The sequence below is a fragment of the Engystomops pustulosus genome, chromosome 1 (assembly GCF_040894005.1).
Source record: "Engystomops pustulosus chromosome 1, aEngPut4.maternal, whole genome shotgun sequence".
NCBI classification, from domain to species: Eukaryota; Metazoa; Chordata; class Amphibia; order Anura; family Leptodactylidae; genus Engystomops; species Engystomops pustulosus.
Window position 1 is genome coordinate 23,500,496 of NC_092411.1, and position 26,676 is coordinate 23,527,171.

Genomic DNA, 26,676 nt, shown 5'->3' on the forward strand with positions numbered 1-26,676 from the left:
TTTGTGTATATAGTGTGTATAGTGTATGGCGTGGAGCTGTGTGTATATAGCGTACAGTGTAGAGCTTTGTGTATATAGTGTGTATAGTGTATGGCGTGGAGCTGTGTGTATATAGTATACAGTGTAGAGCTTGGTGTATATAGTGTGTATAGTGTAAAGTGTGGAGCTGTGTGTATATAGTATACAGTGTAGAGCTTTGTGTATATAGTGTGTATAGTGTATGGCGTGGAGCTGTGTGTATATAGTGTACGGTGTAGAGCTTTGTTTTGTACAGTATATACCAGTGATGGCTAACCTATGGCACTGGTGCCAGAGGTGGCACTCAGAGCCCTTTCTGTGGGCACTCAGGCCATGACCAGAGATGACTCCAGGTATATTCCTGAAGTCCCAGACAGCCCAGGACTTGCTGCGCACAGAGATATTTTAAAGTGACAGTGCTCCCTGGGACTACTGGAGGAGTGGGTAGGTGCGGACAGATCTGGATTATCATTGTAGCTCCTGCTCCGGCCCTGACAATTCTTCCTGTTTATGGGACCCTGGAGGGAAGTTACAATCATCATCCAAATTCCTTATATTCTCTGCTTTATTGGTGTCCTCAGGGTGCTGATATCAATGAAAACTGTCACAGAGAAGGGAGTATGAATTAATTGAGTCACAAATTACATTTCTGTGTTGGCACTGTGCGATAAATAAGCGGTGTCTTTGTTGTAGTTTGGGCACTCGGTCTGTAAAAGGTTTGTCATCACTGGTATATATGGTGCAGAGCTATGTGTGAGAATGAGTACAGCCTGGCTCTAGCTCCGCCCACACACATGACTGATCACATGACTGTGACATCATCGCAGGTCCTGTAGCGGTGGCAGTGCACAGGTATGGGGAGTCCCAGCAGCTGTTGCCGGTGTGTTCTGTAATACACGGTCTACGTGAGAGGGATAGTGATGGGAATACCGGCTCTTCTTAGTGAGCTGGCTCATTAGGCTCCGCTCGCAAGGAAGCGCCGGCTCCTGAACGGCTCCCTATTGCATGTATAATAAGGAGCCGCAGGCCAGTCAGTCACCCCACACCCCTCCACTTTTATCCCGATTGTATTGGGTAAAGAGGCGCGTGGTGAGCCGGTTGGGGGCGGGATTAAGTGAGCCATCGGCTCACTGATGACAGCCGACTCCCGTTGTTCATAAACAAGAGCCGGCTCTTAGTGCTGGCTAGTTCTTGAACAACACATCACTATAGAGGGGACATTAGACGCCTCGAGTCTCTGTCACGGCTGCTTTCCACCTCCTGGTGTCTCCTGACACCCCATTAACCCCTTATTGATGTGCCCACTTTGTCACTTAAAGGGGTTGTACACTTTCTACACATAAATGCTATGGTTTGTGTGGGGAAAGATATACAATTTTCTAATATATTTTCTGTATCAATTTCTCACAGTTTTCTAGATCTCTGCTTGCTGTCATTCTATAGGAAGCTTCTATATTTACTTCCACTGGATAGAAATGTTTCTATAATCTTGTGATGGACACGGGTGCAGGAGCCGCACGGCCCTTAAAACTCTCTGTGATAATAAGGTCTGGTGCACCTGCGAGTCCATCACACACCATGCATTTCTATCCAGTGGGAGTAGCCATAGAAGCTTTGGGGGAGATTTTTTATTAGGCGGCTCCTTGGGAGAGTGCTATGTCCCTCTATGGATCTCTGCTGCTCGACAGATACATGAAAGTGGCTTTGTCCCTTTAATAAATGTTCTTATGCTCTATACGCGACTGGGATTTTGCTTTCAAAAAGTGTCATCAAATGCTGCAGCACATACACCAGCAGGAGGCTGGGGTGTCCATGCGACTTATTACAGCTGCCAATCATGGATGTGGTTTTGACTGGCGTTGCACCAGCCGTAGCTCTATGTTTACTCTAGTATAGTGAAGTGGTGGGAATAGTCCTGTGCGTCTTTTGAGCAATGAAAAGTCGCAAAAACCCTCTATACAACCCTATTTGCAACTTTCATACACCAAAAAAGCCAATGATATATCTTCCCCTTTATATATAACAGCAAGCAGAAAACTAGAAAACAGGAATTGATACAAAAAGTACTTTTTCTTACACAAACCAATATGAATTTGCTGTAAGTGGATTCCATATTTCGGCTTTTTAACTTGGTGGCAAGACTTTACAGGGAAAGATTTATCATAAGTTTCTTATAAGTCTCAAAACTGTTCTAGTTTTGAGATGATGATAAATCTCCTCCTATCAGTCCAGATGCTACATGGATGCATCCAGTCTGTTCCAGTCCAGGCAATGGTTGCACATCCCCCAACAAATTCAATTCAAAGTAATCCCCCTCAATCACAATACTCTGCACAGCGCTGTACCTACCTCTCCTACCTTATCTCAGTCTATTACCCGATGCATGCTCCTCAATTTCCAGTGATCTTCCTAAGCAGTATGATGGCTGCACATTCCTATCTTCTTTGTACTTGCATATAATTGTTTATACAGATATATGATGGTGTCTGGAAATTGCACCAAAGGATGTTACAGACTTGTGGAAGTCTACTATTTTTTTTCCTGATATCTTGGCTGATTTCTTAAGACTTTTCCATGAAATTACTAAAAAAAAAAACAGTTGTGTCTCTAATTAACTCAAATGTTGCCAATAACCCAGAGACATTGTCACGGTAGAGAAGGGGGTGCAGGCCCTAAAGTCACCCACATCCCCTGTCACTTACCTAATAGGCCTTTCAAACCCTGATGGTTAGGGAATTTTGGCCAACAACTCTGACAACTTTTCCCTACTCTGACTTTGGGGAACGGACAGGTGACTCCAGACAGGGTACTGAGTACTAAGTTCCAGAAACAGGTTTGGGGTACAAGATAACGCAGGGTTGGGGAAGGCACAGCCTGGGGGTATGGTTTCATCCGACCATGTTATTTCTCTGCTAGGTCTTATTCTATTTGTATGTGTCCCCCATGATCTGTACAGCGCTAGGGAATGTGATGGAGCTATAGAAATAACAATTTATCATTACAGTGGGGGATTTGTAGGGGTTTGTAGTCAGCAGGCCTTTCAAAGCTCATTCAGAACAAAATAGTCCAGAAAAATAGTTTCTGAAATTTCCTTAAAAAATATAAAATTACTGTTCAATTTCTAATCTTTCTAATGTTGGACATTTAGCAAATTAAGCAGAGATAAGGGAGATATATGGTAAATGTTGGTAAGTAATTTGGGCGACAAGACCTAAACCTGCCGGGAAAGCAGATGATTTTTATTTTAAATAAAGAGAGAGAACACATCATCTCAGACTTACTATCTCCTTCTATGTTCCATTTTATTATATTTGTATGTTTTACATGGAATATCAAATCTGGATGCTTCAAGGATGAATGAGAGAAATGAGATGGGAGAGATGATTTTGAAACTCACCCTGAAGATAATCTTCCAAGTTACAGGAGAGGTGAGATCCTGGTGATGTCACATGACCTCGTTATCTCTGGTAATAACAGATCATGTGACTGGGGGTCATGTGACTCCAGACATGTATGTAGTGATATTATTCCTGTGTCTCCCCATAACCAGGATTACACATTAGTGAAGAAGACGTCTAGTGAGCGCTGTCCGGCCCCTGTGTATGGAGAATGGGGGGGACCCCTGCACCCCATCCCGGGACCTCCCCCTCACCCCCTGATACATGAGGAGATGAATGTACAGGAGATCCTAGAACTGACCATGAAGATGGCGGAGCTGCTGACTGGAGAGGTGACACTGCTGGGAATGCTGGGACATTATACAGTAACTGGAGGCGCCGGGTGGTGACTGTACCCATTGTGTGTGTCAGGTTCCTATAAGGTGTCAGGATGTGGCTGTCTATTTCTCCATGGAGGAGTGGGAGTATGTAGAAGGACACAAGGATCTGTACCAGGACGTCATGATGGAGGACCCCCGGCCCCTCACATCACCAGGTAATAGACAGGACTATAGACACGTGTCCCCTCATTATCTGTATAGAAGAAGGAATTCAGTCTCTGTATGTGATCCCTACAGTCACATCCAGGGAGAGAAGATCCCCGGAGAGATGTCCCCGTCCTCTTCTACCACAGGATGATCAGGTAGGTGGAGATCTCCCCTATGACCTGTAGACGCCTGTGACCTCCTTGTCTTTAGTCTTATCCCTCAGTATTATATGTCTTATACTTGTGTAATGAGAGGAGGAGATGGAGGAGCGGAGGTGACCATAGACAGGACATGTGCTCTGGATCTTCTCCATGTCCCCAGAGATAAGTAGCGCTGGATTCCCCGCGTCTTCTCCATCCTCTGACTATTATAACATTTTCAGCTTCTGAATGAGGACAATGATCTGGACAGTATCGATGTTGTAGCCATAACCATAAAAGAAGAGATGTCTGTGAGTGATGAGGAGGAGAGTAAGGAGGACGTCCCTGCAGGTATCCGCCCAGGTGAGTAGTGACCATTAAATCAGTATTGTTAAGAAACATCCACAGTATGTGTTATAAACACTTGATAGGTTTGGGCCCCACCATCTCTAGAATTCAAGTCCACTGACTTCTGCTCACAGAGAGTTTTATTACATTTGTCAAAATAAAAATTAAGTTCTGTCATTTTGAAGATGAGATGAAAAGGAAAAAAAGAATGATTTTGTAAAATTAAGACAATCCCATCTGCCAGAGACATAACTTAAAGCTGCTTGGCCCCAATGTATTTCCTGTTCTGGGCCCCAAAGTTTAATATCATATATATAGTTCTGGTTCTGGTCTCTCCATGTGGAAAAGAGACACCTTGGGGTCCCTTAACTAACATCTACCACCAGGATGAAGGACTGTAAACCAAGCACAAGGACATACTAGTGTGTGTCCCCTCTGGCAGGATACACTCTTCTTTAATCTTCCTATAACCTAGTTTTTTTTGTAGGAAAAAAAAGGCTTTAAAAATTATGTAAATGAGCCCGAGATGCTTCAGGCTCCATAAGCACCTATGGAACCTGGAGCCCCTCAGACTTATTTGCATAATTTTAAAAGCCCTTTTTCTGTAAAATTCAGGGCATGAAAAGCTAAAAAAGAACAGATCCTGCCCGAGGGCCACACACCATTATGGCAGTGTGCTTGGTTTACAATCCTTCATCCTGGTGGTAAATGTCCCTTAAGGTCATTGGGCCCAGGTGTGACCAAACCCTCTGTACCGTGGCAGGTTACACCGTTGCCCCTGCACTGGGCTGTTCCATCTTCAAAAAGAGAATGTGCCTCAGACATTCATTTCACAGAGGAGCCTGATGATAATCACTAGAAAGATTCACAAGGAGGGAGCCAGGTATTTTGGTATTTATTTTGCCATTTTTGCTTTTCGGGTGCAGAAACATTTTTAAAACCCAACATTTTTATTTAATTTGTAAAATGTTATTATTAGGATTGATAATGATTACACATAAGGTAGTAAATTAGACACTAAATACAGCAAGTCTACAACGTTTGCAAAAAACTTTATGGCATATTTCAATTCTGAATGAATCTGTTTGGTCTATATATTGAATCGCTGAGTTTCACTGAGCATCACAAGAGCCACAAATGTGCACAACTGGTTATCTAGGACCTCTTATGTCCCTTTATTATGCCCATGTGTACATTACTTCTCTGCTGCCTCAGGTGAACTATAGAAAGACCCCCCCTCCCCCACATGGCATTTTTTTGATACACTGAGCATATGTGCCGGTAAAGCTCCGGGTGTATACATTGGGGGAGATTATCATTGGTTTTGCTGGGCTTTTTCGGTGTTAAAAAAGTTGCATAGAGGGTTTTTGTGACTTTTCATTGCTCATGACAAAAAAGTCGCATAGTCACTCCAGCTGACTTCAATGCATTTTGTGACTTTTTGAAAGAAAAATCCCAAAAGCATATAGAGCATAAGAACATTTATTAAAGGGCCACAACCAATTTAGTGAGTCTGACAAACAGCAGAGGTCCGAAAACGGACATAGAAATGTCCCAAGGAGCCGCCATAGAGTGTATCCATAGACTTATACTGCAGACTTTTCCTTTTTTGCCGGATTTTGCACAGTATATGTCGTGGCGAACTGGACAGATGTAGTAGAGGCGACGTAGACCGGTGTAGCAGAGCTGATGTGCCACCTAAGCTCTGCTACATCCATTACAAGACAGCCCCTAGACACAGGAAACTAAGAGGTTAAGACACTGGCTGAGAGCACTAGCAGACACTTGGGGAAGATAGATGAGTGTCAGGTCCTTTCTGTTGCCTTGGGAGGACACAGCTCCTGCTCCTCTTCAGGTATCAGGGTATTTCTATTTTCCTTCTGAGTCTCTGACTCTCCAGTGTTATCTCCTTCCTGTGATTGTGGAGCCTACTAGGAGGGTATGGAATGACGGAGACAGTGTGGTGGTGGCCCCCTCTCCTCCTGCCATCTGCAGGATGTGTGCGATCAGGTATATTGTACAGCGACACATCCTAGTGGCCTAACCTTCCATAGCAGCCCTGAAAATGCCACCCCCTGGGGGCGCCTCATGGTAAGTGCACCCCTGCCCACCCTGGCCATTAGATTGATGCTCGCTGAAATATTTGATTAGATTTATTCTGACTACTTCAGCTGGACTGGCTAAGAGGAGTCTGATAGAGACACACATGCATCCTCGGCTGTGCTGAGTGTGCACATTCATTGGCTAGAGAGCTATGTATTGCCTTAGCTAATAATGTTATTGCACTACACACATTGTGACTATATAGAGACTATCTTTATATAGATAGATTTTAAAATATCAATATAATTTGTATGGTTATTTTTTATGAAAACTAACTCAATTACTTTTATCCTTGGTAGAACGGAGTTTCTGGAGCTCAAATAAACTTCCTACGGCCTCAAAGTTGAATGCAGAGGACTGTGGTATCACCCAGGATACGTATGAATCACACAACATGACACCAGATATACCCTCAGATTTATCATCGAACCCTATACTATGGGTCCAATCTTCTGATTCATCACAAACTGTGGAGCAAGATCCAAGTCACAGCAAGGATATGAAAGATCTCCCAGAAGCCGATACCGGAGGGAAAACCTTCCCATGTCCAGAATGTGGGAAACGCTTTAACCGGAAGTCAAATCTTATTGTACATGAGAGAATCCACACAGGGGAGAAACCATTTTCATGTTCAGAATGTGAAAAGCGCTTTGCCCACAAATCAGATCTTATTAGACATCAGAGAATTCACACAGGGGACAAGCCATATCCCTGTTCTGAGTGCGGCAAATGTTTTCTTCAGAAGTCAGATCTTGTTCATCATCTAAGAACTCACACAGGATTGAAACCATATTCATGTACAGAATGTGGCAAATCTTTTAGTCAGAGATCTGAGAGTCTCAGACATAAAAAAATCCACATGGGGTTGATGAGATTTGTGTGTTCGGAATGTGGTAAAGGTTTCTGTAAGAAATCATATTTTTTAGAACATCAGAGAATTCACACAGGGGAGAAACCCTTTTCTTGTACAGAATGTGAACTTTCTTTTCTCCGGAGGAATGAGCTTGTTAAACATCAGAGAATTCACACAGGGGAAAAACCATTTACATGTTCAGAATGTGGCGAATGTTTTATGCAGAAGTCAGACTGTATAAAACATCAGGAAACTCACCCAGGAGAGAAGCCATTCTCATGTTCAGAATGTGGGCAAAGTTTTATCCAGAAATCAGAACTTGTTAAACACTGGAGAAGTCACACAGGGGAAAAGCTTTATTTATGTTCACAATGTGGTAAATCTTTTGATCAGAAATCCGGTCTGGTTGAACATCAAAAAATTCACACTGGGGAGAAGCCATTTTCATGTTCAGAATGTGGGAAATATTTTACTCAGAAATCTCAACTCGTTAAACATCAGAGAATTCACACAGGGGAGAAGCCATTTTCCTGTTCAGAATGTGGGAAAGGTTTTGCTCTCAAAAATACTCTTCTTGCCCACCAAAGCGTTCACACAGGGGCGAGGCCATTCTCATGTTCGGATTGTGGGAAGACTTTTACTCAAAATTCAAGTCTTTTTCAACATCAGAGAATTCATTCAGGGGAGAAGCCATTTTCCTGCTTGGAATGTGGAAAATGTTTTAATAAAAAATCCAGCCTTGTCAGCCATCAAAAAATTCACACGGGGGAGAAGCCGTTTTCATGCTCAGAATGCGGGAAGTGTTTTACTCTGAAATCATATCTTATTGTACACCAAAGACATCACGCCGGGGAGAAGCCCTTTTCGTGTCCCGACTGTGGGAGGTGTTTTTCCAACAGATCAAATGCTGCTTCCCATCAGAGAAGCCACACGGGAGAGAAGCCATATTCATGTCAAGAGTGCGGCAAGTGTTTCTCAAGGAATTCAAGTCTTGTTGTACATCAAAAACTCCACATGGGATAGAAGCAATATTAGTACAGGCGGTCCCCTACTTAAGGAGACCCGACTTACAGACAACCCATAGTTACAGACAGACCCCTCTGACCTTTGGTGAAGCTTTCTGAATGCTTTTCTATAGTCCCAGATTGCAATGATCAGCTGTAAGGTGTCTGTAATGAAGCTTTATTGATAATCCTTGGTCCCATTACAGCAAAAAATGTTTTAACTCCAATTGTCACTGGGGCCAAAATTTTTCTTGTCTGGAACTACAATTATAAAATATACAGTTTCGACTTACATACAAATTCAACTTAAGAACAAACCTCCAGACCCTATCTTGTACGTAACCCGGGGACTGCCTAGTATATGGAAAATATTTTACACCGAATTTTTTTCCATGTAACTTGTTTTACTTCTAAATTCATGGATGGACCACTTATTAGAGATATCCACTGAGCATGGTGTTGGACCTTCTTTGACCGTCGTAGATTCCACGAGGTGTTGTCTATGCAGATAGGTTAGCTTCACACTGCTGCCAAAACTGTAGAACTGTTGTGATCTTATCAACGATCTCTACCTTATCCCAGAGCTGGTCATCGGGAAAAAAGATCTAGGGACTGTGAAGGCCAAGCTAAATATGCTGTAGATCCCTCCAACCAACCTGTGACTATACGACCCTTCAGGTGTTATTCATTGTCCTTCTGGTGTGGGGTAAATGAAGCCATCACCTTGGTCTAGAATCATGGTAACAAAAGTCCACCTTTAGGTAAGAGATGACCCAAGGTTTTGCCAAGTAGACATTCCCCACTCAATTTCTCTGCACAAAATGGCACAAAGGGTTCAGCAATTCATTTCATATCTGTATTTGTGATGGAAATCTGGATTCATGTCACAGGCGGTCATTATCCACTGCTCGGTGATCACATTTTTCATCATACTTTTTGCTCTCGCGCTGGTCATCCATTGGTTTCATCCATCAGTGCTCAGGAAGAACGTGTAGTGCATTCAGTATCTGGGCTACATTCTGAGCACCATCTCTTTGTTATATTGGGGCAGATTTACTTACGCGGTCCGTTCGCGATCCAGCAGCGGGTTCTCCGACGCTGATTCGTGTATGCCGGCGATTCACTAAGGTAGTGCGCCCGATGTCCACCAGGTCTCGCTGCTGCGGAGTTCACCAAGCTAGGCTGGTGCGTGTCAAGCGACACATTTAAAAAAAAAAAAAAAATACAGCGTTTTTTACGAATCCGACAGGTTTTCCGATGGCCATGCCCCCCTATTTCCGTGGCGTGCATGCCGGCGCCGATGCGTCACAATCCGATCGCGTGCACCAAAAAAAACAGGGCAATTTGGCGCAAAACGGTAATGTTCGGCCAACCCGATGTAAAAACGCGATTCGGGCCCTTAGTAAATGACCCCCATTGGTTCTCAACATGTTCCTCAGATCTTTTTTTTCTGTTTTTTTCCCCCAGTCACACCATTATCTGTAGTGTATCTGATGTATAACAAAACCTCTCAATTTAGGCCTCATGCACAATACTGTATGGGGGAATGTGATCCGGCTGCACAATTGGGGATCAAGGCCCCCATATGCTCCCGGTTATGGTGCGGTGCACCATAAAATACAGAACATATCGCAAATTTTGGCGTAGTACGTCTGTTCGGCTTTCAATGGAGAGAGAAGGGGTGAGCAGCGCTTATCCCTCACCCGGCTGTATGCCCCCGGGCAGGCATATTGTCGGGTGCATGAGGCCTTAAAGTGGATTTACACTGAACCAAACCATACAAGGAATCTCTCATAGGGACTGGACAGGCGTCTCTAATAAAGTGGCTGCATGTAGGAGAATATACAACTATGGTAAAAAAGATTACAAAATCCGGACCCCACATCTTTATATCAGCCATGTACACAGACTTTTTTAAAAAAGATATATGGATCCGTCATAACTTGATACCAGGTGTTAATAAACATTTGCTTTAGAGGCTCATCTCCTTATGTTTGGTTCTGTTGTATTTTTTCTTCCCCTTTTAGATGTGGTGATGTCACCCCCGATGCACTACCTTTTTTGGTCTGAGGGCCACATTGTCTTACCGCTCAACATCAAGCATCGTAACCAGCACCTAGATACATCAACAACCACAATACCACACAAAATGTCACCCCAGATATAATATATACAGCAGTCCAGACATAGATACAAACCCGGAAACAAAGTACTGCTATCAGACTATAACAGATAGAGACCTCGGACCAGGACAATAATAAGGAGCAGACAAATACTGGAGACCCCCGGAGCAGACAATAATAAGGAGCAGACAAGTACTGGAGACCCCCAGAGCAGACAATAATAAGGAGCAGACAAATACTGGAGACCCCCAGAGCAGACAATAATAAGGAGCAGACAAATACTGGAGACCCCTGAGCAGACAATAATAAGGAGCAGACAAATACTGGAGACCCCTGAGCAGACAATAATAAGGAGCAGACAAATACTGGAGACCCCTGAGCAGACAATAATAAGGAGCAGACAAGTACTGGAGACCCCTGAGCAGACAAGTACTGGAGACCCCTGAGCAGACAAGTACTGGAGACCCCTGAGCAGACATTAATAATAAGGAACAGACAAACCCCTAAAAATGCTGGCCGCCCCACAGAGCCGCTAATACTGGAGCCCCTTAATAACATTAGAGCTTCTTAATAATACTGGAGCACCTCAGGGCCTCCCTAATAGTACTGGAACCCCCTGAGGAAATAGAAGGGTCACCTATATAAACAGATGGAGCGGGCTGCACAGGAGGGGATAGTAGTGATAATGGGAGACTTTTACCTTCCAAATATAAATTGGGGTCAGGGCTCTTCTTCGTCTGTGAAGGGGAGACATTTTATCAACTTTCTGCAGGATAATTTTATGGTGCAGCTTGTAGAAGATCCCACAAAAAGTAATTGTCCAAAATGTGTCCGGGAAACCCTTGGAAACAGCGATTCTAACAATTATTGTCCTCTTAAACTGTAAAAAGCAAAAACAGGTGGGAAAGCATTGAATTTTAAGAAGGCTAATTTCCCGAAATTCAGGGCTGCTCTACAGGATATAGACTGGGATCAGATACTGTCTAAGGCTACATTCACACTACAGTATGGGGGACGTATGTATGGCCGACGTATATGCGGCCGATATACGTCCCCCATACACTTCTATGGGCTCGCGGCGCCCTACGGCAGCGGTACGGTGCAGCACACGTGCGGCACCGTACCGCTCCGTAGCCCGGGAAAAGATAGGACATGTCCTATCTTTTCCCGTATTACGGCGCCGCGGCCATACATCGCTATGGAGAGGGGCGGGGGAGAGATGCGCTCACCTCCTCCTCCTCTCCCCGCGCTGCCGTGTGCCCGCCGTGCTACGGTGCGACGGGCTCACGGCGGTGTGCATGTAGCCTAAGGTTAAATGGAAGAAATTCAAATCTATCCCGGGTCATAATACTTCTAAATTTATTCCAATAGGTAACAAGTATAGACGGGCGAGATTACACCCTGCGTGGCTACAGCTACAGGTAACAAGTATAGACGGGCTAGATAACACCCCGCATGGCTTACAGCTACAGTTAAAAGGGCAATTAATGAGAAAAAGAGGCATTAAAAAAATATAAATCTGACGGGTCACCAGAGGCTTTCAATACTTCCAAAAAATTCACCAAAATCTGTAAAAAGGAAATCAAATCAGCCAAAATACAAAATGAAAGACAGGTGGCTAAAGATAGCAAAAAATCCCAAGAATTTTTTTTTAAGTATATCAATGCAAAACAAAAAGGGGTCAGAGAAGGTTGGACCCTTCTGACTGGCTACTGGAGAAAGGCACGGTGGCTATTGGCTACTGTGATTGCTAGCTATTGCAGGTTAGGCACTACGTCTAATGGCTACTGGGGACAGGAACTGGGAATAGTGGCTGCCGGGGGCTGCTGGTGTGACTATTGGCTACTATGGGTTTGGTGCTGTGTCTACTGACTACTGTGGATGGCTGTGACTGTTGGTTTTCATGTTGGGGCACTGTGAACCATTTGCAGGCACTGTCATTAGATTAGCTACTGAGAGAGGGCATCATATGGGCAGAGCTGTGTACATAGTATATATGGGGTACAGCTGTGTGTACGTACCATATATAGGAAGAGCTGTGTGTATAGTATATATGGGGCAGAGCTGTGTACATAGTATATATGGGGTACAGCTGTGTGTACGTAGCATATATACAAAGAGCTGTGTGTATAGTATATATGGGGCAGACCTGTGTACATAGTATATATGGGGTACAGCTGTGTGTGTATATAGTATATATGGACAGAGCTGTGTTTATAGTATATATGGGGTACAGCTGTGTGTATATAGTATACATGGGTCAGAGCTGTGTGTATAGTATATAGGGGCAGAGCTGTGTATATATATATATATATATATATATATATATATATACCGTATTTTTTGCCCTATAAGGCGCACTGGACTATAAGGCGCATTAGTCCGATGCGCCTTATATATGTAATAATTCCATATATAAGGCGCATCGGACTATAAGGCGCGGGGCCCGGGGGCGTGGCGGAGGTCCGGGGGCGGAGCGGAGACGCGACGGGACGCGGCGACGGGACGCGACGCCGAGACGCGACGGGGAACGCGGGGAAGGTGAGCGGGGAAGGTGAGGGGGAGGTGGAGGAGGGCAGCGGACCATACTTACATAGGTCCCCGCTACCGGAGACAGCAGATCTCCAGCGGGAACTGCAGACCACGCGGCAGAAGTTGTTCGTGCCGCGTGGTCTGCAGTTCCCGCTGGAGATCTGCTGTCTCCGGTAGCGGGGACCTATGTAAGTATGGTCCGCTGCCCAGCGCCATACATAGGGCGCGCCGGACTATAAGGCGCACTTTGGATTTCCACGGAAATCCAAGGCTTTTAAGTGCGCCTTATAGTCCGGAAAATACGGTATATATATATTATATATATATAAAATGGGCAAAAGCTGTGTGTATATAGTATATGGGGCACAGCTGTGTGTATATAGTATATGGGGCACAGCTGTGTGTATATAGTATATGGGGCACAGCTGTGTGTATATAGTATATACAGGGCAGAGCTGGGTGTGTATAGTATATATGGGGCAGAGCTGTGTGTATATAGTATATACGCGGCAGAGCTGTGTGTGTATAGTATATATGGTGCACAGCTGTGTGTATATAGTATATGGGGCACAGCTGTGTGTGTATATAGTATATATGGGGCAGAGCTGTGTGTATATATAGTATATATGGGCAGAGCTGTGTGTATATATAGTATATATGGGCAGAGCTGTGTGTATAGTATATATGGGGCACAGCTGTGTGTGTATATAGTATAAATGGGGCAGAGCTGTGTGTGTTTATAGTATATATGGGCACAGCTGTGTGTATATAGTATACAGGGGCAGAGGTGTGTGTATATAGTATATGGGGCATAGCTGTGTATATAGTATATATGGGGCATAGCTGTGTATATAGTATATATGGGGCATAGCTGTGTATATAGTATATATGGGGCAGAGCTGTGTGTATATACTATATATGGGGCAGAGCTGTGTATATATAGTATATATGGGCAGAGGTGTGTGTGCATATAGTATATATGGGCAGAGCTGTGTGTGTATAGTATATATGGGCAGAGCTGTGTGTGTAGAGTATATATGGGGCAGAGCTGTGTGTGTATAGTATATATGGGGCAGAGCTGTGTGTGTATAGTATATATGGGGCAGAGCTGTGTGTATATATAGTATAAATGGGCAGAGCTGTGTGTGTAGTATATATGGGCACAGCTGTGTGTATATAGTATATATGGGCACAGCTGTGTGTGTATATAGTATATATGGGCACAGCTGTGTGTGTATATAGTATATATGGGCACAGCTGTGTGTGTATAGTATATATGGGGCAAAGCTGTGTGTATATATTATATATGGGGCAGAGGTGTGTGTATATATAGTATATGGGCAGAGCTGTGTGTATATTGTATATATGGGCACAGCGGTGTGTATAGTATATATGGGGCACAGCTGTGTATATAGTATATATGGGCAGAGCTGTGTGTGTATATAGTATATATGGGGCAGAGCTGTGTGTATATACTATATATGCGGCAGAGCTGTGTATATATAGTATATATGGGCAGAGGTGTGTGTGTATATAGTATATATGGGCAGAGCTGTGTGTGTATATAGCATATATGGGGCACAGCTGTGTTTATATAGTATATATGGGGCACAGCTGTGTGTATATAGTATATATGGGGCAGAGCTGTGTATATACTATATATGGGGCAGAGCTGTGTGTATATAGTATATAGGGGCAGAGCTGTGTGTATATATAGTATATATGGGCGGAGCTGTGTGTGTATATAGTATTTATGGGGCACAGCTGTGTGTATATAGTATATAGGGGCAGAGCTGTGTGTATATATTATATAGGGGCAGAGCTGTGTGTATATATTATATAGGGGCAGAGCTGTGTGTGTATATAGTATATAGGGGCAGAGCTGTGTGTGTATATAGCATATAGGGGCAGAGCTGTGTGTGCATATAGTATATAGGGGCAGAGCTGTGTGTATATAGTATATAGGGGCAGAGATGTGTGTATATTATCGAAATTTGCTCACCAAAATTTTGGTTTCCTGTAGTCCGTAGGCAGCACTGAATGGGCTAAGTCTCACATCCTCCTATTGGACAGAAGATAACAATTAATTAGCAATAGAGATTGGCAGGCTGACTCCCTATAAAATACCCCTGAGCCAATGAGCACACGTGTTTTCTTATGCAGCAATAAGTACTTTTTATTGGGGGGGGGGGGGGATCTTTGTGCTGCCTACGGACTACAGGAAACCAAAATTTCGGTGAGCAAATTTCGATATTCCTGGTCGTCCTACGGCAGCACTGAATGGGACTTGAAAAGCAGTAGAACATAAGGGGCGGGTTACTTAGAGGCAGCCGAACAAATTACACTCTTGCCGAAGGCCGAGCCTACCCTGGGGCCCACATTGAGCCTATAGTGCCTGATGAAGGTTGAAGGACCCGACCATACTGCCGCCTTGCATATCTGATCCAAGGATATATGGGCTTTTTCCGCGCAGGATGCAGCCATTGACCTCGTTGAATGCGCTTTCAGATTAAGAGGAGATGGAAGGCCTTCTACATCATAACACATGGAAATTGTATCTTTAATCCATCTGGCTAGGGTAGACTTACTAGCCCGTTTTCCCTTATTAGGACCTCTGAACTGAAAGAACAGGGCTTCAGATTCCCTAAAAACTTCTGCCCTCTGGAGATAAGCGAGAACTGATCTTTTCACATCCAGGGCTTGAAGCTTCCCTTGCTCTTCTTCCGGGGCATCTGTACCCAGGACAGGAAGGAAGATCTCTTGATTTAAAGCTGATTGAGAAGGTATTTTCGGCAGAGAACCCGGCATTGTACAAAGAATTATGCAGTCTTCCATGACTCTCAGATACGGTTCCTTACAGGAGAAGGCTTGGATTTCACTAATCCTCCTTGCAGAACAAATGGCCACCAGGAAAACAGTCTTCCAGGAGAGAAGATGCAGAGGGATATCTGAGATTGGTTCGAATGGTTCTTGACATAAATGCTTTAAAACAATAGAAAGATCCCAAGACGGTAGAGGTGACATAACTGTAGGCTTTAACTTCTTCAGACCCCTGAAGAATCTCCTGACCAACAGGTTCTCAGAGAAGATTCCGCCTAAGGAAGAATTAATCGCGGTAAAATGGACTTTCAGTGTATTAAACTTCAGGCCTTTCTTTAAGCCATCCTGCAGAAATTGAAGGAGGGAAGGAACATGAGTAGAAGAAGCTCTTCTTGATAAGCACCATTGCTTATAGATTCCCCAGACACCTTGGTAGACTTTTAACATCTTCGGCTTCCTAGAGGCCGCCAATGTGTCAATAACTTCATCCGAAAACCCTGACCTTCTTAGATTCCCCCTTTCAGCTTCCAGGCCACCAGATGGAGAGGTGCTGGGTTGGGGTGAAGGAACCCGTTCTTGACAATGACAGGAGAAGAGGGAACCAGGCCCTTCTCGGCCAAAACGGAATCACGGCTATAACTGTCGTTTTCTCTCTCCTGATCTTCTGTAACACTCTCGGAATGAGAGGGAATGGTGGGAATATGTAAAGAAATTGGTCTGTCCAGTCGAATGAGAGTGCATCCACCACTACTGGGTTCTCCAGCTTGTACATGGAGCAAAACTGGGGAAGCTGAGAGTTTGACCTCGACGCCATCAGGTCTATCTGAGGAAGACCCATTTTCCGGACAATTTGTTGGAACACTTGTTTGTTCAGAGACCACTCCGAAGGTCTGACTGGATTGCGGCTCAGCCAATCCGCTTCCACATTCAATACTCCCCTGATATGAATCGCTGAGATGTTGTGAACCGTCTGCTCGGCCCAGGTCATCAGGAGGGAACACTCTCTGGCAAGGGACCGGCTCTTCGTGCCCTGCTTGTTGATATAGAAGACAACTGCCAGGTTGTCTGATTGGACCAAAACTTCTTGCCCGAGTAGGAGACTGGAGAAGTGAAGAAGTGCCAGACGTACAGCTCTCATTTCTTTGAGGTTCGAAGGCAATTTGGACTCGGACCGTGTCCACCTCTTTTGAACCCACTGGCCTTCCAGAAGGGCGCCCCAGCCCCAATTGGATGCGTTTGACGTAAGGACCACTGGCTGAAGGAATTGGATGGATCTGCCTAATAGTGGGTTTCGGAACCACCAGATTAAGTCCTTGATAGCTTGGACTGAGATCGTCATTGGTTTGTCCAAGGACCGCAGACTCCTTGACCACTGGGAGAGAATGGACGCCTGGAGACCCCTCATATGGGTTTTTGCCCACGGGACTGCTTCTATAGCCGAGGTTATTCGTCCTAGGACTGCCATGGCTTTCCTGATTGTTGTCCTGGGGTGCAGAATCAGATGCTTGATCGCTTTCTTCAGAGCGGTAATTCTGGCTGATGACAAAGAGAGCGTCATGTTGGAAGAGTTTACTATAAACCCTAGAAATTTCTGAGATGTTGCAGGAACCAGAGACGACTTCTTTTTGTTGACCACAAACCCATGAACCTCCAGAGTCTTCAGGACTACTGCTAGATCGTGGTACATCAAGTGCTCCGTTTGAGCTATCAGAAGCCAGTCGTCTAGATAGGGTATCACCTGGATGCCTTGTAACCTGAGGGCTGCCGATAACACCACTGCGACCTTCGTAAATACTCTGGGCGCTGAACTCAGACCGAAGGGTAGACACGTGAACTGGTAATGCAGTACTGTTTTGTCCTGTAGTATAGCGACCCGGAGAAACTTCCTGTGACTCTGAAGTACTGGAATATGCAGATACGCATCTTTCAGATCCACTGTCGTCATGAAGCAGTTCCTGGAGATTAAGGGTATGGTTGTCCTGATTGATTCCATCCTGAATCTCTTCTTCAGAATAAACTGGTTGAGGTAAGTAAGATCTATCACCAGCCTCCAAGATCCTCCTTGCTTTGGAACAGGAAATACTCTGGAACAAACGCCTGAACCTCTCTGGGGATAGGGGACATGCTCCAAGGCACCCTTTTGTATGAATTCCTGAAGAAGACGAGGAACAATCAGATCGCCAGGTTGGTTGATGAAGAACCTGTCTGGAGGAAAGCTGGTTAGCTCCAGAGAATAACCTCTTCTCACTAGAGAATTGACCCATAGGTCTGAAGAAGTTTTGACCCATATGTGGGAAAACTGGGAAAGCCTTGCTCCGACTTTGACAGGCCTGGCGTCATAATTCAGACTTCTTGGAGGGCTCCGAATGAGGCTTTTTATTCTGGACAAACCGATTCCTGAAACCCCTTTTGTCATCTCTTCTAAACTGTCTTCTGACTTGTGGAGATCTTTGCCTAGAACGAAAGGACTTAAAAGCTGTTCTTTTCTTAGGCTTGGGGAAAGAAGTGCCCTTGTCATCATTAATGACCTTCAGGATCTCTTCCAGCTGTGGACCAAACAGACTCAACGGCTGAAATGGAAGATTACTAAAATGGGTTTTAGCGGGGACATCTCCCGGCCAGAGCTTTATCCAGAGCGCACGCCTTATAGAATTTATGGCGGCCAGGCTAGCTGATGTCAGCTTGATTGTATCCACATGAGAGTCGCAAAGAAACGCTGCCTCTCATTTGAGAAGAGAAATATCCTCTACAATATCCTTCCTTGATACGCCATCCCTGACATCATTGGTAAGCTGGCTTAGCCAGATCCTCAATGCCCTCGCCACTGGAACAGAAGCCAGAGAGGTTTTACATATATTTGCAGAATGGGTATAAGCCCGCCTTATGAACAAGTCCATCTTCCTATCAATAAGATCTTTCAGGAGGGTCGCCTCCTCAGCTGGAAAGATGGAGTTAAGCGCTAACTTAGCCAGAGACATATTCACTTTAGGGAGAGACTCCCATTCAGCGGATAAAGCAGGATCCAATCTGTACACAGACTTAAATCTAACCCCAGGGTTGGGGTTTCTATCAGGTTTTTTCCAAGCAGCCTCCATCAGATTCTTCAAATCTGGATGGCTGGGCAAATATTTGGCTTTCTTCCTAGGGAAATAATAAAGAGCTTCTCTCTTAGAGAGATCTTCAGTGTCTTTATCTGACTCCACTGCTTCTTTCACGGCTTTTATAAGCCTGGAAACACCTTCTTTATTAAACAGATAGAAATCATCTGGAGAGGCTTCTGCCTCGTCCTCTGAGCTGACCTCCCCCTCAGACCTTTACTCCTCATGACTAGAGGGCCCTGGGGAGTCTGATGGTACAGGATATGATCTTTTCCTATTTGTACATTGGGAGAGAGAGGTTTCAGCTACCGCCTGAGCGATAGTAGTTTTAAGCCAAGAAAAAAAACCTGGTGGAATCTGCCTGTAAGCTCATCTCCTCCTGGTGTGGAGTGCATCCTGCACACAAGTCTGGTTCCCAATCCTCTGGTAAGGGCTGGTGACAGGTAGTACAACATCTATGCCTGCTCTTTCTGGCACTTTTTCTTCCTGAGGGCATCTGGAATACACACAACATTAGGAACACTATCACACTGTCATAAGCAGAACCAGCAGGGCGCCGGAGGTGAGCACTTACGATTCCTGTGGGTAGGCTCTGCTGCCTGGCGAGCGCTACCCACGTACCGCGCCATATCTGTTTAAATAGGAAGTCTCGTGAGACCGGACCTCCTACCCGCGCATGCGCAATGGCCGCGGCGCCCGAGCAACAGATCGCGCGTGCGCCAGAAAGGGGCGCGACAGAATTTCTGTCGCACCCCCGCGCACGCGCAGAAGATTAATTGTTATCTTCTGTCCAATAGGAGGATGTGAGACTTAACCCATTCAGAGGCAGAGCTGTGTGTATATATAGTATATAGGGGCAGAGCTGTGTGTGTATATATGGTATATAGGGACAGAGCTGTGTGTATATAGGGGCAGAGATGTGTGTATATAGTATATAGGGGCAGAGCTGTGTGTGTATATATAGTATATAGGGGCAGAGCTGTGTATATAGTATATATGGGGCAGAGCTGAGTGTGTATATAGTATATATGGGACACAGCTGTGTGTATATAGTATATATGGGCAGAGCTGTGTATGTAGTATATAGGGGCAGAGCTGTGTGTATATTGTATATAGGCAGAACTGTGTATATAGGGGCACAGCTGTGTGTATACACTATATATGGGCAGAGCTGTGTGTGTATATAGTATATATGGTACAGACCTGTGTATATAGTATATATGGGCAGAGCTGTGTGTATATTGTATATATGGGCAGAACTGTGTATATAGTATATAGGGGCACAGCTGTGTGTATATAGTATATATGGGGAGAGCTGTGTGTGTATATAGTATATATGGGCAGAGCTGTGTGTATATAGTATATATGGGGCACAGCTGTGTGTATATAGTATATAGGGGCAGAGCTGTGTGTGTATATAGTATATATGGGCAGAGATGTGTGTATATAGTATAAAGGGGCAGAGCCGTGTGTATATAGTATAAAGGGGCAGAGCTGTGTGTGTGTATATAGTATATAGGGGCACAGCTGTGTATATAGTATATATGGGGAGAGCTGTGTGTGTATATAGTATATATGGGCAGAGCTATGTGTATATAGTATATAGGGGCAGAGCTGTGTGTATATAGTATACAGGGTCAGAGCTGTGTATATAGTATATATGGGGCAGAGCTGAGTGTGTATATAGTATATATGGGACACAGCTGTGTGTATATAGTATATATGGGCAGAGCTGTGTATGTAGTATATAGGGGCAGATCTGTGTGTATATTGTATATATGGGCAGAACTGTGTATATAGGGGCACAGCTGTGTGTATATACTATATATGGGCAGAGCTGTGTGTGTATATAGTATATATGGTACAGACCTGTGTATATAGTATATATGGGCAGAGCTGTGTGTATATTGTATATATGGGCAGAACTGTGTATATAGTATATAGGGTCACAGCTGTGTGTATATAGTATATATGGGGAGAGCTGTGTGTGTATATAGTATATATGGGCAGAGCTGTGTGTATATAGTATATATGGGGTACAGCTGTGTGTATATAGTATATAGGGGCAGAACTGTGTGTATATGGTATATAGGGGCACAGCTGTGTGTATATAGTATATAGGGGCAGAGCTGTGTGTATATAGTATATAGGGGCAGAGCTGTGTGTGTATATAGTATATATGGGCAGAGATGTGTGTATATAGTATAAAGGTGCAGAGCTGTGTGTGTATATAGTATATAGGGGCACAGCTGTGTATATAGTATATATGGGGAGAGCTGTGTGTGTATATAGTATATATGGGCAGAGCTATGTGTATATAGTATATAGGGGCAGAGCTGTGTGTATATAGTATACAGGGTCAGAGCTGTGTATATAGTATATATGGGGCAGAGCTGAGTGTGTATATAGTATATATGGGACACAGCTGTGTGTATATAGTATATATGGGCAGAGCTGTGTATGTAGTATATAGGGGCAGATCTGTGTGTATATTGTATATATGGGCAGAACTGTGTATATAGGGGCACAGCTGTGTGTATATACTATATATGGGCAGAGCTGTGTGTGTATATAGTATATATGGTACAGACCTGTGTATATAGTATATATGGGCAGAGCTGTGTGTATATTGTATATATGGGCAGAACTGTGTATATAGTATATAGGGTCACAGCTGTGTGTATATAGTATATATGGGGAGAGCTGTGTGTGTATATAGTATATATGGGCAGAGCTGTGTGTATATAGTATATATGGGGTACAGCTGTGTGTATATAGTATATAGGGGCAGAACTGTGTGTATATGGTATATAGGGGCACAGCTGTGTGTATATAGTATATAGGGGCAGAGCTGTGTGTATATAGTATATAGGGGCAGAGCTGTGTGTGTATATAGTATATATGGGCAGAGATGTGTGTATATAGTATAAAGGTGCAGAGCTGTGTGTGTATATAGTATATAGGGGCACAGCTGTGTATATAGTATATATGGGGAGAGCTGTGTGTGTATATAGTATATATGGGCAGAGCTATGTGTATATAGTATATAGGGGCAGAGCTGTGTGTATATAGTATACAGGGTCAGAGCTGTGTATATAGTATATATGGGGCAGAGCTGAGTGTGTATATAGTATATATGGGACACAGCTGTGTGTATATAGTATATATGGGCAGAGCTGTGTATGTAGTATATAGGGGCAGATCTGTGTGTATATTGTATATATGGGCAGAACTGTGTATATAGGGGCACAGCTGTGTGTATATACTATATATGGGCAGAGCTGTGTGTGTATATAGTATATATGGTACAGACCTGTGTATATAGTATATATGGGCAGAGCTGTGTGTATATTGTATATATGGGCAGAACTGTGTATATAGTATATAGGGTCACAGCTGTGTGTATATAGTATATATGGGGAGAGCTGTGTGTGTATATAGTATATATGGGCAGAGCTGTGTGTATATAGTATATATGGGGTACAGCTGTGTGTATATAGTATATAGGGGCAGAACTGTGTGTATATGGTATATAGGGGCACAGCTGTGTGTATATAGTATATAGGGGCAGAGCTGTGTGTATATAGTATATAGGGGCAGAGCTGTGTGTGTATATAGTATATATGGGCAGAGATGTGTGTATATAGTATAAAGGTGCAGAGCTGTGTGTGTATATAGTATATAGGGGCACAGCTGTGTATATAGTATATATGGGGAGAGCTGTGTGTGTATATAGTATATAGGGGCAGAGCTGTGTATAAAGTATATAGGGGTAGAGCTGTGTGTGTATATAGTATATAGGGGCAGAGCTGTGTATATAGTATATAGGGGTAGAGCTGTGTGTGTATATAGTATATAGGGGCAGAGCTGTGTATATAGTATATAGAGGTAGAGCTGTGTGTGTATATAGTATATAGGGGCAGAGCTGTGTGTGTATATAGTATATATGGGCAGAGATGTGTGTATATAGTATAAAGGGGCAGAGCTGTGTGTGTATATAGTATATAGGGGCACAGCTGTGTATATAGTATATATGGGGAGAGCTGTGTGTGTATATAGTATATAGGGGCAGAGCTGTGTATATAGTATATAGGGGTAGAGCTGTGTGTGTATATAGTATATAGGGGCAGAGCTGTGTATATAGTAGATAGGGGTAGAGCTGTGTGTGTATATAGTATATAGGGACAGAGCTGTGTGTGTATATAGTATATAGGGGCAGAGCTGTGAGTGCATATAGTATATATGGGGCACAGCTATGTATATAGTATATACACAGAGATATGTGTGAAGTTCCTTGTCAGTGCATCCTGGATCCTGGTTCCGCCCACACACATGACTGATCACATGACTGTGACATCACCGCAGGTCCTGTAGCGGGCGCTGTGCACAGATTCGGGTGTGTGTCCTGCCGGTCGTTGCTGCAGTAATGCACCGTCAGTGTGAGAGGAGACATTAGACGCCTCTCCCGAGCCGCCAGTCCCGGGCTCCGCTGATCTCCGGGTGTTTCCTGACGCCCCATTAACCTCTTACTGACGCGGCCACTCTCTAAGGTTTATCCTTTCTATGAGTCTGACTTCAACTTGTAAGGATTCATCACGTTTTTTTTCTCTCTTTCTTCACGTTTTCTCCCGACTACCCGACTGCTGTATGGGCACAGGAGGGGCGGAGGGGATTCGATCTTTTGCAGGGCAGGGTTTGCTGTACTAGTTTTCGGGTGTGTGTCACATTTGCAGAGCCCCAAAGATACCAGACCAGAAGAAACCCCCAAACAGTGACCCCATTTTAAAAACTTCACTCCTTGATATATTTATAAGGGCTAATGTCAGCATTTTAATATCACAGCTGCTTAAATGAAAGGATAATGTGCAAACTGCAGCTTCTTAACAAATATAACATTTTAGTGTCCTTTAAGTTGTGCCCAGGTTATGCCCCTGTTAGCCATCTGTATGGTTATTATGATGTATTTCTTTGTGTTCCCATAGATGCAGGCACCGTGACACCATGTTGTAATCTTACATTTATTATTCATGGCCTCCTTGTTTATAAAATCAACTTTTAAAAATCATGTTCGGGATCTGGGTAGTATTACCAGAGCCCCTCTGTGCTGTTTGCTTTCACCCTCTTCTCCCTAAGCACACCCTACTTCCCTCTGCCTGATGTAATCTCGCTGCAGCAGAGGATGTTTCAGCACATAGTGGGAGAGGAGGAAGTGCTCATGCACAGTGTAACAGCCTTTGAATCTGCAAATCACGGTGGGGCTATGGTAAGCCCTTTAAGCGTGTTAGCAAAATGTTAAAAGTGGATTTTAGAAGGAAGGAGGCCATGGATGACAAATATAAGAGGATTACCACAGTCACGGTGCCTGGGTCAATGGGTAAGTGTCCCTGGTTTATCAGGATGGATTTCCATTAAGTTATATTTTCTCTCTGTATTCTTAGTGAATGTGTAAATGCTATCTTACATCTATGTTTTGTATTTGAACATTGTAAAATTTCACCTCCAGTTTGGTTTAATAACTAAGGATCTCTTAACAGGTTAGTAATCTCCATCAAAGGGGTTTTACATAGCCAAAGGGGCGCAGTGTAGAAAATGGAGGAATTTATAGGGGGTTGTATTATATCGGCCTCTCAAAACTAAAATGGTCACAAATTGATTCTGAAATTCCATTGAAAATTTCAAAATTTGCTGTTCCATTTGAAAGAAATCACATAATATCAGCCTTACTATCTCCTATATGTTCCCCCTTACTATAGTTGAATGTTTTGCATGGGATTTTGTGGTTTCACATCATCTTATTTCCATTCCAGGTCCCAGAATAGAGTAAAATCTGGATAAATCAAGGATGAATGAGGAGAAAGATAAAATGGCAGAGAGGATCTTAAACCTCAGCCTTAAGATAATCTTCCAAATTACAGGAGAGGTGAGACCTCATTATCTTATCTCACATCTGTCACATAACAGGTCATGTGACCCCGTACATGTATGTATGATATTATTCCTGTGTCTCCCCATAACCAGGATTACACATTAGTGAGGAAGACGTCTAGTGAGCGCTGTCCGGCCCCTGTGTATGAAGAATGGGGGGGACCCCTGCACCCCATCCCGGGGTCTCACCCCCTGATACATGAGGAGATGAATGTACAGGAGATCCTAGAACTGACAATGAAGATGGCGGAGCTGCTGACTGGAGAGGTGACACTTCTGGGAATGCTGGGACATTATACAGTAACTGGAGGCGCCGGGTGGTGACTGTACCCATTGTGTGTGTCAGGTTCCTATAAGGTGTCAGGATGTGGCTGTCTATTTCTCCATGGAGGAGTGGGAGTATGTAGAAGGACACAAGGATCTGTACCAGGACGTCATGATGGAGGACCCCCGGTCCCTCACATCACCAGGTAATAGACAGGACTATAGACACGTGTCCCCTCTGTATTATCTGTATAGAAGAAGGAATTCAGTCTCTGTATGTGATCCCTACAGTCACATCCAGGGAGAGAAGATCCCCGGAGAGATGTCCCCGTCCTCTTCTACCACAGGATGATCAGGTAGGTGGAGATCTCCCCTATGACCTGTAGACGCCTGTGACCTCCTTGTCTTCAGTCTTATCCCTCAGTATTATATGTCTTATACTTGTGTAATGAGAGGAGGAGATGGAGGAGCGGAGGTGACCATAGACAGGACATGTGCTCTGGATCTTCTCCATGTCCCCAGAGATAAGTAGCGCTGGATTCCCTGCGTCTTCTCCATCCTCTGACTATTATAATTTTCGTTTCTCAGGTTCTGAACGGGGAGAAAGATCTAGACAGTATGGGTGTTGTAGCTGTGACCATAAAAGAAGAGACGTCTGTGAGTGATGAGGAGGAGAGTAAGGAGGACGTCCCTGCAGGTATCCGCCCAGGTGAGTAGTGACCGTTGCAGGGGTATTCTGATGAAATATCCACAGGACATGTTATAAATCCGCTGATCAATCTGCATGCAGTGTTCATGTGCAGGCAACTCTCCATTTGACCCAACCATAGAACAAGGGTTAATGTATTTTTGTCACAAAAATTACTTGTCAAAATAAAAATTAAAAAGTTCTGTCATCTTAAAGATGGTGATTAAAAAAAAAGACAGTCCCACCTCCCAGAGATTCAACTTAAAGCTGCTGGACCTTAATGTAATTTTGGTTCTGGGCCCCCAAGTTTAATAGTATAGTCCTGGTCTCTCCATGTGGGAAAGAGACACCTTTTGGGGGTGGGGGTCCCTAATGGTCATTGGATTCAGACGTGACCAAACCTTCTGTGACCGTGCAGCTACACCCCTAGCGTAATGATTCCACATAAAGTAGTACATACGATTCTAACAAGTTTACAAAAGTTGCAGGAAATTTCCATGAACATTAGGGAATTTTTTACAATTCTGAATGGCTTAGAGGGGTCATTACTAACACAATCCTCACATCAGTCTTCGAATTTTAAAACCTGTACCCCTCAAATGGCATCTGGTCATCAAAAGAGCCATAATGTGAAGCACTGGTTATCTGGGCAGAAGTCACTGAAGGAGTCTGGTAGAGGATTCGCCTCACGTACATCCTGGGCTATGCTGAGAGCGCACGGTCATTGGGTCAGAACAGAAACGTGCTTGGCAGAGGGCTGTATAATACACACGTCCGGTCTAATGTCTGCTGATAATGTAATTGTACCACACTCATTGTGGCTTGTAAAGGCATT

At 44.0% G+C, this 26,676-nt stretch overlaps 1 protein-coding gene across 1 annotated transcript in view; it reads left to right on the forward strand.

Annotated features, from left to right (window-relative positions):
• The first annotated feature begins 840 nt into the window (after nucleotides 1-840).
• LOC140100152 (uncharacterized) overlaps nucleotides 841-26,676 on the forward strand; it is a 58,465-nt gene continuing 32,629 nt past the window's right edge. Inside the window, 13 exon segments of the mRNA XM_072128049.1 lie at nucleotides 841-870; nucleotides 3,371-3,446; nucleotides 3,569-3,748; nucleotides 3,828-3,951; nucleotides 4,034-4,098; nucleotides 4,326-4,446; nucleotides 6,834-8,412; nucleotides 17,797-17,892; nucleotides 24,772-24,784; nucleotides 24,983-25,156; nucleotides 25,236-25,359; nucleotides 25,445-25,509; nucleotides 25,742-25,862. Coding sequence (XP_071984150.1) covers nucleotides 3,372-3,446; nucleotides 3,569-3,748; nucleotides 3,828-3,951; nucleotides 4,034-4,098; nucleotides 4,326-4,446; nucleotides 6,834-8,412; nucleotides 17,797-17,892; nucleotides 24,772-24,784; nucleotides 24,983-25,156; nucleotides 25,236-25,359; nucleotides 25,445-25,509; nucleotides 25,742-25,862 — 2,737 coding nt within the window. The 5' untranslated portion in view covers nucleotides 841-870; nucleotide 3,371.